The following is a 14,082-nucleotide window of genomic DNA, read 5'->3' as shown; positions in this document are numbered from 1 at the left end:
ATTAACATTAAATTACTTTCCAAATCGAAAATGGGTTCGATTTATTGGTGAGCTGCGCCTCCTACTATCTCTGTATATTATTTTAGTTGGGTTTGAAGTTAGAGTGGTGGACGAAATTATTCGTACCCATCAGATGGTGGACACCTGTCCTTAACATTCATTAATTTATATATATCAGGAAGGTTTCGATTTCAATGTAACATAGTCGACGAGTCGACCCGTACACTGTTCAAATAATTTCGTCACACAGTGTAGATTTTAAGATTTTGGTTTCACAAGTATACATAGGTGTACGAGCAGTAGGAAGTTTAAGAGGGTGGGTGGCAGGAGGCTGGTCTTTGGGCCCCAAACGATGGAGAGTGTGTAGGGGGAGGGGCGGGGCAGTGTATACCTTGTCCCCCAGCTTTGGATCTTTATAATGATTTCTCTCAAAAACAACAGCAGATAACAGAAAAAGGCCAATTTGATTAAACTGAGATGGATTTGATGCGATGTCAATTATCAATAAGGGGAGGAACATTGTTTTTTTTCGTATTTGAGGGAAAATATGGATAGGCTTGTCTGGGTGGCTGATATTTTGTTGGGCTAACCTAAATATACTCAAACGCAAAAGAAAGTGTGCACTTTTTAAATTTGAATATTCTCAGTTCTAAAAGAGGTATCCGTCTACAATTTGCAACATACTTCGCTCGAAGCATGTACTATTGATCTTCCTTCAATTTTACGATAAAAAGTGGGTGCAGTCAAGATAACTAACGATAGTGTACTTTTGCACGATTTGCACGTGCTGCCCATAGGAAATGTACATGTCTACAAAAACGTATTTTGTCAGTTTTCTTATACCTTTGGTGATTAGATTTCAAATCTGTGCTGTAATAAAATGCCACGACTTAGTGAAACTCAGCGAATTGAAGCATTAACAATGCTTCAACGGGGTGAGAACGTTATTTACGTCAGCAGAACGTTTGGGTGCCAAAGTAATGTCATAATTCTTTTGCACAAGCAATTTCAGCAAACTGGTCGAGTTGCCCTACGCCATAGATCCAGCAGACCTCGGGTGACAACCGCTGCTCAAGAATGGAGTAAAATTCCTTTTGACGTCATTCTACTGTTACGTTAGGCCTAAGTGTTGCCATATCAATGCTTGAATAAATAGTAGAGGTGGTCACACACGATATTTAATCAAAATAATGTTTTAGGAACAGGCAGTTTTTTATCATCTGACAAGAAAGAGATTCACAACTTCCGTTTTTGACTGTTGGCGTTTAAAAGCCAAGAATCCCCATAAATGTCAAAATTTTGAAAATAATCGAAACACATCAAATTGGCAATAAACGGCACTAAATTGTGGTACCAAACAAGACATATTTTATACACAATAATTTACTTCGGACAACATAATCTACTTCAGTTGACGAAAACCTCAGTGCACACTTGCTTTTGCGTTTGAGTATATATACAGTCAAACTTACTCGAGAGACCAAGCCTGCTCAGAGACCACTTGCATGAAAAGCTCACTTTTCTGTTCCTTTTTGTGTAGTTAAAGTTGTTTTAAGAGGCCGCATTTTGTCCTTAGTTGGTCTCTTAATGCAAGTTGTAGTGTTATAAGGAAAACTATTTAATAAATCAATCACTCTAATATTGAACTATACGTACTTCACTGGCAAACGTATGAATAGTAATAATCATAAGGTAAATAATCTCAATAGATGTCCTACCTTTAATAGTGTTAATAATAATGCACTCGTTTTGAGCTCAACTATACGATGTATATGGACAGCTATCCTACTCGCGCCGGCGTCAGCGTCCTTCCGCGTCCACACATTGGTTAAAGTTTTGTTGCACTTTCTCCTTTTTTCGCTTTATCTCTTTAACTACTTGATGGATTTACTTCAAACTTAAAATAGTTATTTCTCATTATCACCAACATCAACTGGCACAAGGGCCATAACTCTCACACCAATATTTTAAGAATTATCCCATCTTTTTACTTAGAATTTCAGGTTAAAGTTTTGGTGCACGTTCACTCTATCTCAGCTGTTACTAAATGGATTTGATTCAAACTTAAAATAGTTGTTCCATATCATATCATCACTCACATCATGACACAAGGTCCATAACCCTGGCATTAATTTTCATGAATTATGCCCCCTTTTTACTCTGAAATTTAGGTTAATTTTGATGCATTTTTACTATATCTCTGTTATTACAAGAGATCTGATTCAAACTTAAAACGATTGTTTGACATCATCACCCACATTATATGTCACAAGGGTCATAACTCTGGCACCAATAGTTCATGCTCTCTTTTTACATAAAATTTCAGGTTAACGTTTTGATGCACTTTCACTCTATTCAGAATTTTACTGATTTTTACAATTTTTGCTTTAACGCCGTGTTCTGTGTCTCCGCATTTCATTTTCACGAGAATGTTTCAATATGTGAAAGATCAACGTTGAGGTTCCCGATACAGGATCAACCACTTTCATCAGTATATACCAGATTGGTTTTGTTTGAAGTGTACACATTTAGTGCAATGTGGTATTGTTATTGTGATACAAAATTGTTGTAGAGTCTGTCTGTCTGACTGACTGGTATTTTTGGTCACACATAGAGCCATAGAACTTATGGAAGGTTAGTGGTTTTATTCATGTGTTCACTTGAGCATGAAGTAATGCTAAGAGGGGCACATGAAGTCTTCCTCCATTATCAAAAGTGGAATAGATCCCTGGCCGCGTCATACCAAAGACGTTAAAAATGGTACTGAAGTCAATGCTACAAAGCTTCAGGAAGATCCTTTGGAAGCATAGAACGCAGCTAATTTAAATGATAAAGGACTTGGTTTGATTGAGTTTGTTCGTGACAGGTAAGGACCAGAAACCTTTCACATAATTATTTACACCAGCACGTTTGGGTTTCATAGTTAACATTGCTGTATAAAGCATTCAGCTGTCGGGGGTACTTTTATGTATACTATTCTGTAACCTGGGAACATATTGGGTGGGGATATAGAATATAAGATTTGCAGAAAACTGGTTTTAACATTCTATCATTGTTTTGCAACTGTCCGTTCCGAGGCATTGTCGCACTATGTTCCTTTATTTATATGTTTTGAGCTTGCTGTCTATATATTCTGCTTTGTCCATGTATATATAAGCTCTACATGCTCTTCTGAAGTGTTAAGATTTGAAGGGGTTCGCTGTTGGAACGTTGCTTTACCGTGAAAATTGCACTGTGTGAGAGGATGTGTAGAGATATAGAAGAAAGGGTGGAAGACAGGAAATGAAATGATTGCGTTGTTCAAATTATGACAACATTATCCCTGCCTCCGAAACCCTTCTGCGATTAGTTGAACGTAATTACAGAGTCAATGTTAAACATGCAGTGGTACTAAATAATGTTGCACGTAAATAGTGTTATTGTATGAAATAAAACACACTGTTGGAGTAAAGTTTGAATGAACATAGTTTATCAGTTATTTTGAATCATTAAAAAGACTTTCATAAACATTTGGATTACACAAGTTTCTACTGGCTTAATTGTTGATTACACTTTAATATAATCATGTTAGAATTGCTAAACAATGCATGTGAATTGCACATAATATAGTAATCTTTAGAGTATAGACAACTGTTCGTGTGTATATTTGATTTGTACTGAATGTTCAACATGTCTTTCATTTTAGTTTAATTACTAATTTAAAGCAGATTTTGGTAATTTGTATTTAATTATAGTTAAATTTTAAACTTTCAGAAATAATCGTATTTTAAATTCAGCTCAATATACTAAGTAATTAATCGAAAATAAACAATACCAAGAGGAAGTAGCGACGTGTAAAACTCTATTGTAAATTAGATGGGTGAGGTACACATTAATCTGGTCAAATGAATTAGATATATTTTTTATATTTTTAAAATTTCCCTGTTCGTCCGTCCGTCAGTCAGTAAGTCCTTCTGTCAGTTCGTGCGAGCGTGCAGCGGGCGTCCGTGTAACTCTGCCATCCATAAAGGGATTTTGAATCAAATTGGCATAAATGTTCACTATTATGAGTCGACGTGTCATGCGCAAGACCCAGACCCCTAGCTTCAAGGTCAATGTCACTGTTAGAGGTCAAAGGTTAATAGGGTCTGCTTTCGTGTCCGGTCTGTAACTCGGCCATCCAAGAAGGGATTTTAAAATAACTTGGTATAAATGTTTACCATAATGCGATGATGTGTCATGCGTAAAACCCAGAACCCTAGCTCTGAGGTCAAGGTCACACTTAGAAGTCACAGGTTAACGGGGTCTGTTTTGTGTTCGGCTCATAACTCTGCCATTCACCAAGGGATTTTGAAATAACTTCGCACAAATGTTCCCCATAATGAAAAGACGTGTCACGTGCAAGATTCAGAACCCTAGCTCTAAGGTCAAGGTCACATTTGGTTTAAAGGTTAACATGGTCGGTTTTTTATCTGGTCCATAACTCGGACATCGATTAAGGGATTTTAAAATCACCTAACATAAATGTTCACTATAATGAGATGACATGTTATGCGTAAGACCCAGACCCCTAGCTCCAAGGTCAAGGTCACACTTAGAAGCCAAAAGTTAACATGGTCTTTTTTCTTTCTGCTCCATAACTGCCATTTATCAAGGGATTTTAAAATTACTTGGCACAAATGTTCCCCATAAGACCCGGCCCCCTAGCCCCAAGGTCAAGGTCACCTGTCTGTGTAAATTCTTGTCTGGTCCATAACTCTAATTTATTAAGGGGTTTGAAAATAATTAGACACAAATTTTAACCATATTGAGAAGGTGTGTCACGCTTATGACCCGTGTCTCTCAGGTCAAAGTCAAGGTCACAAAGTGATTCATACAGAAACTATTCCGGCATATTTTGCGCAGTCAACTGTAACATTCTTGGGCACGCTTCGGAGGCTTTTGTCACTAATAGTGACAGCTCTTGTTTCTTAAAAGGTGTAAGTATAAACTTTTGAAATGCTATGTTAGCTTGTTTATGGCATTATATCTGATATTTAAAGCATTTATGTTAATTTTTGTTTTCAGACATTATTTAGCAGTGTTATTTTCATAATCGGTCGCCATATTGATGACCTCATTTCCGGATCCAGTCGCGTTCGCCAGAACGGGTATGTGCATATTATTTTTGTCTTAGACAAAGGAGTAATTTGGTAATTGTATCTTTATTTCTCAATTATTTTTCGAGCTGGGTTACGAACGACATTGCCCTTAACTCTCAATGCGGCGCATTGTTAAGCATCACTTCTAGCCACATCATCTATCGGCTTAAAAGACAGGAGAGTCATCGGCGTAAAATGAAGAAGTAGTCCATGACGTCTACATATGACACCAACCGGTTTAGTGTATATGGTACTGATCTATGGAGAACACTGTTCTTCATCAACACAGGCGTCGACAACTCAACACCAACGCACACAGTTTGATAGCGGTCGCTTAGATATGATGACATTCTTGTATGTGCTTAGTCTGTGACTCAAAAAATGAATGTTCGAGTCGGTGTAACAGTGTTTGACGGTCAATCATGTCGAAAGCTTCAGACAGATCGAGTAGCACGAGGACTGTTACAGAATTTTGGCCTAAAGATGTGAGGATGACAATTTATACTTATATCAAAGCCGACACAGTTGAATGAAACTTTCTATACGCAGACTGCACTTAGCCTATTTACAGTCAAGTGCCACTCGAGACGTGCATCCACTTCCTTTTCCAAGATTTTGTTTTGGAAATGAAAGGGAGATCAGACACAGGTCTGTAGTTTTTGTGAGTATTTGGTTAAGACCTGGTTTCTGTAGTAGAGGTCTTATCCTTGCACTCTTAAACTCTTACGGTAAATGATCTAATTCCATTGATGTATTTATGATGTTCGTTATAGTTTAGTTTAAACATATTTCATTGCATTACCAATTTACGTGACATATACATCTCAAATACACAGCTTAACAATGTTTGTTACCACCGGCAAGAGCTCATCAAGACATTTCTTCAAAAGCCACGTTGATATAGGGACAAGTTTACAGGATTTGTTTGGAGAATTTTGTATGATTAGTTTTACCTCTTCTGTCGTTCCAGGAGCAAAATCAAAAATACAGTTTGCTGCTACCCGATGTTATAAACAATTAAAGTCTGCAGATTTACAATCAGTTTGGCTATGCGACGTGATGTCATTTTATCGATGAAAAAGTCACTCAAATCTAATACGTATGTTATCAATTTCTTTAATATTATGTACACATAAAACTGGAACTACAGATGAATCAAACAAATGTACTTGTGTCTTAATGTCAAGTTTAACTTTATCAAATAAAAATAGAAGATTGTGAGCCCGAATGATTTTACAGATGAATTTTAATAGCAACTTTTATGTTACATGTATGATGTAAATTCAATACCTAGATAAAGAACAAACGGCAACCAGCTCGTTCGTTGTAACAAATTCCATTTATAATGTCAAATCAAGCAAACTTTGTAAATCAACGAATAAATACATAGTATGTTCTGTATGATTTCTTTTCGCGAATTTTTGTCTAGCTAACTGCATAAAAAGTACTTGTTTTAAAAACATTTTTCTATTTTTCTTATTAGCAAACGAAAAAAAATCACATGTCTAACTATACTTCAATAAAAACAAATTATAAAAAAATGTCGAACCTCATACATTCTTGCGAGTAGGTTAGACTATACACACGTTCAGTTTTATAAGAGGTTTAAACAATGATATAATTTATGATAAGATAGTTTAACGTCTTAAATTTGCATAACAATTTTGAATTTATACAGTTTGGACACTGACCTCCAGATCTTTCGACAACAAAAAGAGAAATTGTTTAGATATAAGAAAAAAAATCTATATTTCTAATGAAGTCTTTGAAACTTAGCAAGTTCTGGATTCACGTAAGAATTAGTTGTTTTTACTATTTTTTCAATTCAGAATTGAAAAGCGTTTGCAGCGGACACCATTATATTTAACGACCGTTCAGTATTTATTCCTCCGTGGTGTATTATCCAAGACCGCACGAAAGTGTTCATTGCCGCGGCGACCAAGGTTCGATTCCCGACTCGGTCATGTTTTTTTCTTGATTTGGCATTTTTAAGATACAAAAAAATCCATTTTCTAATGTTCATAATATGACCAAACTACTATTTAAAGAAAGATCACTTTTAGCCAAAATCTGAAGGTAAGTGCCTCTAATTAAAGTTCAATATTTCATTTTTGGTTATTTTGATAAGAGTTTTACCAATAACAAGTACTGTCATTTGCGATTTCTTTAATCAAGGCAATTTAAGGATGTTTTTAGGATTTCTCCAGTCTTTACAATTCTTGCTTCAACACCAAGTTCAGTGTCCCCGTACTTCATTTTTACAATAATATTTTTATCCTCATACTTTTCAATTTTTGAAAGGTCGACGCGTAATTTTCCACGGTATAAACATCCTGCTTCGTCCACATACTTTGGATCTATTTTATCTGAAGTATAAACATTCAAAGACACCGCTGTCGCAGACATAGAAGACGGCCAGTATGACTTTTCTCCGAATACTTCCCCTACGTATACTTCTTGACCTTCTGTTACGTGCTTATCAAAGCAACCATCACATTTTTCTTTTCCGTCCAAAATGACCTTTTTCGAAGCAGGATGTACGGTGCTATCAAACGGCTGATATACGTCGATCCCATATGTAAACTTTGACACCCTGGATATAATAGCTCTAGGGTTATGGCCAAAGATAACCGCTCCTTTCAGGACAGCCAGTCCAGCATCTTCTGGAATAATAACCTTCATTTCCGGAAAATTATCCTTTATATAATGCTGCAACATTACTGATTCCGAAAACCCTCCAACCATCAGTATAGCTTCAGTACCGCTTACCTGCGGTTTGCTGAAAATGTCCTTGAGGTGGTTTACAATTTTGTTACATGTAGCTTCGAAAAAGCGTTCAACTTGTCTCGGTTGAACGCGGAGCTTATCTCCCGTGAACGTTATTTGGTCTTTCAAATCCTGCTTCATCATCAAGCTACGTCTAAAATAGATAGAAATCTGTGCGTATACATATAGAGAGTGAAAAAATTGGTTTCTTTTCACAAATGACAACATACTCTATTCCTATTTGTGGATAGAATCAAATAACCTAATAGATAGATACGAGTATTATCGCATGTATTTCTTTAACGAAAGCCACATCTCTTTAAAAATCTCGACATGTTGAATAAGTCTCTTTTTAATTAAAATGTATTTACCAATATCAAGAGAATGACAATGTGAAAGTAGGTACTTCAATCATATGTGAGAGTTGATAAATACTGTCTAATTCAACAATAAAGACCATGCAACTATATATTATAAAAACTTCTATATTTCATTTAGTATAACTGTATGGTATTACCGGAAGTCTCCTCCCCTTGTGATACGGTAGGTTTCATGTACTGACACCGGAAGCCTAAATGTTATTTTTTGTCCGGCCGTCAGATCGGGACCGAATGTCTTCTTTTTTATCTCAAATTCTCGGAACAAGCTCAAATAATCCTCTTTGTGATCTCTGACACAACAGAAAATAAATCAAATGTGGATTGAAACGAAATATAAACATTATAATTAACATAAATTGTCAAAATTAATACACATGTATCAATAACTCGCTTATATGCAAATATTGCAGAAGTGTCTGCACCCTTCAGACCAAGATTAAACTATTTTTTTCAAACTTTGGTCAGCCGTTTCAGATTATAATTCAAAGGCGGGTGTTTCAAAGTTAAAAAATGCTTTTAAGAAAGTTATAACGTATTTGACTTTATATAATTCAAAGGTTAAAAATATCACAGTCACTTTTCATTACTTTTAAGCTAATTGTGTCTTCGATTGCATCTCAAGCATTCACCTACCTACTACGACTACAATAACAATACATGATCGCAGATGAGTAACATATATTACCACCCATTTTTATGCTTATTTTATTCTGATACTATTTTTTTTATATCAAACTTATGTAAACATAGGGATCTAGAATGTTTTTAAATGATATCATATTTTGAAAATAGCTTACTTCATGAAAACTTCAATGGTGTCAACTCCAGCAACGTCCTCGAGGAAATTGATAAAGGCCTCATCAATTTTCGTCCCTCCCCATGGACCACCATTAGCTTTGTATAGCTCCCTAATTGTTCCATCTGACTGTGTCTCGTGTACTGTAATATCCACTGTTCCTCCTAGTATTGTAAGCAACACACAATGTGTATCAGTGAAACAAATGTATCATGGAGTAAGCAAATATTTCTTGCGATTTACATTTCTAAAAGTCTCCTACGAAATTCAAGGAATGCAAAACAGAGCGACTCACTTGAGCAATTATAGTGAAGTTCGCCTTAATTCTGAAGAAATCATGTAGAATCATATTGCAACTGGATTAATACTTTTGTTTGTGCATTCTTGTAACTACTGACATTAAAATAAACATTGACATAGCTATATAGATGTCACGTACCACCAGCATCTAGAACCAGGTATCTCTTGCCAGGAGCAAAGCTAGAAATTCTGCCTTGCCCATCATCCCCTTCCACCTTCTGTATAGGCAGGTATTTACAGAACAGACTCGCAGCTTCAGGTTCCAGTGCCAACGATAGGTGCTTCGTGTCAATGCCAGCCTGGTGAATGTATACATATATGTATATCATAGTTTAAATTATCATTTAGATATAACACTGTTCTCCAAAGAAATAAAATTAATTTCTAATGATTATGACATACAAACTTCTATCCTTTTTTCAACAAACATCACTTTATCTTAAACTCTCCTTTTACCAGACTGAAAATGCTTCTGTTGTAAAATCATATCAATATGTTCCAGTTAAATCTTTGCTTTTATGTTTATTACGTGAACTGATATGATTCATCAACTCCATTTACCTCGATGGCAGCTTCTCGCATAAACTGCTTCGCAGAATCATCCCAAATCGCTGGTACAGTGATTACCCAATGAACTTCTTCAAATCGTAGTCCAACGTCTTTCTCTTCACAAGTCCTAATCAAATGATCCTTCAGGTATCGTATTCCCTCACTGAATACTGTCATTGCAGGTAATGTAAGCCCTTTGTCGTCCTTTAATTTAATGTCTCTTGTTAACTTCTGGAAAATAAAATGTGTAAGGAATATAAAAGTTGATACTGTTTTAAGATAATCATAATACAGTACAACCTCTACAGAGCGGCCCTCTATTAAGTAAAAACCTCTATATAACAACATCATTCAAATTTCCCTAAGCTGAAATATACTATCAAATTTACCTCTCCAGAGCAACAACCTCTACATAACAGTCAATATTTGTATCTCCCAAAGGGTGTTAAAAATTGCTCTACAGAGGTTACACTGTATTTGTAAAAACGTAACTCAACATTTGTGCGAGTGATGCTCTGGACAATCCCATACTAGTAGGTTTTCCCACTGGCACCAGACCAGAAAGAAAATGCCTCTGTACATGTTATACCCTACCCCTATGTATTCTATAAGAACCATGGTCATGAACGGGAAAAGTGCACTAAATTAACCCATTTCAATCGTAAATTTCTCACCTAAAACGCTAAGTTCGGTGAATGGGTAGCCAGCATATTGAACAAGCGGTAATTTGTCTTCAATCATGCACCAGTCACATTGTATCATTATTTCATATTGCAGAGAAACTCCACATATTTTATGCTTTCGTTAACGTTACAGAAAAACTTGCGTAAACTCCCCTAATGAGGTCACAGCAGTGTGCACATGTTAGGCGAAATGTAAACAAACAAAACCAGAATGCAAAATATTCACAGTTAAACAATTAAACTCGAAATGATGAATGAAATTCATCTTATATATGATTTTGAATTTGAAGTCATACATTGGTATACATCTGTACTGTTTATCTAATTCATATTGCACATTTATGCTGCATATACACATGTTAGCGAACACGTGTAGTTAAACCACGACTGACATAAATTTTCACATCAGCCAATCAGAATTTGTTCGTAATATAGACCGGAACTTCACTAGGGAAGTTCAACGAAGTTTTTTGTGTAACGCTGAAAAAAAAACTATAAACTACTCGTTGTTTCTCTCAGATAAGAAATATTGAAGAAAAGTGACTGGTACACAATGGAAGATGATTACTACTTGTTCAATATCCACAGTACACATTTACCGAACTGCACGTTTTAAGTATGAAATGTGCGATTGAAATCGGTTAATATATTTTCCCGTTCACGATCATGGTTCTTATAGAATACCTAGGGGTAGGGCATTTTTCTTTCTGGTCTGGTGCCAGTGGGTTTTCCACAGATAATACGTCGCAGTTTTGTCTCGTCAAAATCTTATGTTTTGTCTCTTTCTGGGACACTTAATAAAAATAACTTTTAATAAGGTATTGTTTAATATGACATTATTGTTTAGCTAACCAAATAATCACCTTTTGTTCGTAAAGTAGCATTTTGAATCGTTTGAAGTAAAACCATTCATAATGTTTCTCGTCTGCAGCAAGATCAGCGTACTCATCTTCAGCCTCGAATCCGAAACTATGGAAGTTTCGGTCTGGATCAAATAGGATACAAGATGGTGTTTTCAGGGAGACGGCTTTTGTAGCGCCAACCAACCAGTTATTGGTGATGATTTTCAGAGGGTCCTCGTTAAAATCTCCATGAAATGAGAATGCATATCCGGAATATGTCGTTCCGAAGTCGATGGCTGCAACCTGTAGACGATCTTGAACTGCTTCTGCTATCACAGGCACGGCGGACATTATGTTGCAGACTATTCAGGGTAGGTGTAGTTTTTCTTTTAACTGTTAAAGAGAATATGGATATTAAAGGTTTCTTGCTTAAACGAAACTTTTTAATTATTTACATTTATGTTGACTTAATTTGATATTAGACTTGTCTGCATATCTGTCAATGTGAATATGTTAATCGGATAAAAAATCAACTTGTACTATCCAAGACGCGAATGAAAAATGAAAAAGAACAAATTAGATTAAGAAGAGGGTCATGATGACCCTGGATCGCTCACCTGAGTAATATGAGCTACATGTTTCAAATGTCAAACTGATGATAAAATATTAAGAAAGTCAGTAGGTCACATTCATGGTCAATGAAATTCAGTTTTACAATTTGTGTGCAAAACTGTGTATGTCATCAAAATTTCAAGGCTGTATCTTAAAAAACAAGAAAGTAGGTCAGTAGGTCAAGGTCACAGTCGAGTGACATCAATTTACTTTGGGTCATCAGGTAATTATAATTAAACCGTCTTGGAAATACTCACATAATAACTAAGTGACCCCAGGGCGGGCCTCTTTTAACCCCAGGGGCATAATTTGAACAATTTTGGTAGAGGACTACTAGACAATTCATCATACCAAATATCAAAAGCCTAGGTCGTATGGTTTCAGACAAGAAATTTTTTAAAGCTATTTCTATATAAGTCTATATAAAACTTGGGACCCCAAGAGCAGGGCCTCTTTTTACGCCATGGGTACAATTTGAACAACTTTTGTTGAAGACAATTAGACAATGCTACAAACCAAATATCAAAGGTCTAAGTGTTGTGGTTTCAGACAAGAAGATTTTTAAACTTTTTTTTCCTATATAAGTCTATGTAAAACTTGGGACCCCCGGGGCGGGGCCATATTTGACCCTAGGGAGATAATTTGAATATTCTTAGTAGAGGACCACTAGATAATGCTACATACCAAATATCAAAGCCCTAGGTCATGTGGTTTTGTACAAGAAGATTTTCAAAGTTTTCCCTATATAAGTCTATATAAACTATGTGACCCCCGGGGCGAGGCCATATTTGATCCTAGGGGGATAATTTAAACAATCTTGGTAGAGGACCACTAGATGATGCTACATACCAAATATCAAAGCCCTAGGCCATGTGGTTTTGTACAAGAAGATTTTCAAAGTTTTTCCCTATGTAAGTCTATATAAACCATGTGGCCCCCAGGGCGGGGCCATATTTGACCCTAGGGGGATAATTAAAAAAAAAATTGGTAGAGGACCGCTAGATGATGCTACACACCAAATATCAAAGCCCTAGGCCCTGTGGTTTTGGACAAGAAGATTTTTAAAGTTTTTCCTTTCGGTTGCCATGGCAACCAGAGTTCTGCATGGAATTAAATTCTTTGAATAATTTTGAAAGATGGCCACCCAAGGATCATTCCTGTGAAGTTTGGTGTAATTCTGCCTAGTGGTTTTCAAGAAGATTTTTTTTAGGAAATGTTGACGGACAGACGACGGACATCGAGCGGTCACAAAAGCTCACCTTGAGCCTTTGGCTCAGGTGAGCTAAAAGGAACGATCTAATAAGAGGTTCCATGCGCTGTTTCAACTTAAACCTAAGCAGTGTTTTTATATCAATAATGTCGCGGTGAGTAAAGTGTAATCAACTGTAAAGATATTGCTATTATTATCTAGGTCAATTATACAATTATAAAACTAACAACGAGTTAACAACGGATCACAAAATAAAATATAGTGGGTTTTGTACCACTACTTAAACTGATTAATAAATCTGTAATATCAATGCTACAAAAACCTGAGTATACTCACGGATACACTTTTTGTCCAACTTTCGTTTTGAAAATATTCCAACTTTCGATTTCACGGAGTACTTTTTATCTGCTGTCCTACATTACAAAACCATATTTGCCTTTTAATTTAACTAAAAAAAGTATTTGCATTTTTAGTCATTGATAAAATATTTATAATTTATTTTGAAATGTATAAATTTTAATTTAAGATATTATCTAATTATACGTATTACTTCCGCCAACATTAAATCGCTAGATCTATACACTCTTAACATAGGTTAATAGTGTAAATTCAATACCTGCGTACACTCAATGCGGACTGTACTACCTCGTAGCTTCAACTGTTAACTACCCGGGGGAATATAAAAAAAAATATATATGTTTATTTTTTTTATCTTGCTAATTTACAGCGAAATTATATGAACATATTTAGTGCAAAACAACTTTAAAGACAATATTTGTATTCTGATATTGCCTGGTATTACCTTCACTGCAATAGATTTTGAG

General features: G+C 35.7%; 1 protein-coding gene across 1 annotated transcript; it reads right to left on the bottom strand.

Annotated features, from left to right (window-relative positions):
• Positions 1–6,220: 6,220 nt before the first annotated feature.
• Positions 6,221–13,829, bottom strand: LOC128556958 (heat shock 70 kDa protein 12A-like). Its single transcript, XM_053543096.1, has 7 exons — positions 13,595–13,829; positions 11,458–11,829; positions 9,924–10,142; positions 9,502–9,661; positions 9,064–9,226; positions 8,404–8,556; positions 6,221–8,040 (listed from the first exon to the last, which is right to left on the bottom strand). Exons 2-7 carry the CDS (start codon positions 11,785–11,787, stop codon positions 7,287–7,289), a joined length of 1,779 nt encoding a protein of 592 aa, XP_053399071.1. The 5' UTR covers positions 11,788–11,829; positions 13,595–13,829; the 3' UTR covers positions 6,221–7,286.
• Between the last annotated feature and the right edge of the window lie 253 nt (positions 13,830–14,082).

This window comes from Mercenaria mercenaria, chromosome 5, assembly GCF_021730395.1.
Source record: "Mercenaria mercenaria strain notata chromosome 5, MADL_Memer_1, whole genome shotgun sequence".
In the NCBI taxonomy this organism is placed as follows: Eukaryota; Metazoa; Mollusca; class Bivalvia; order Venerida; family Veneridae; genus Mercenaria; species Mercenaria mercenaria.
Note: the sequence above shows the minus strand (reverse complement) of the source record. Positions and strands in the feature narration are given on the sequence as shown.

Coding starts and splice junctions, on each gene's coding strand:
- LOC128556958 (XM_053543096.1), bottom strand. CDS start 11,787: ATGTCCGCCGTGCCTGTGATAGCAGAAGCAGTTCAAGATCGTCTACAG. Junction 10,143..11,457: donor TGCTACTTTACGAACAAAAG/GTGATTATTTGG, acceptor TTTATTTTCCAG/AAGTTAACAAGAGACATTAA. Junction 9,662..9,923: donor TGCGAGAAGCTGCCATCGAG/GTAAATGGAGTT, acceptor TACATTCACCAG/GCTGGCATTGACACGAAGCA.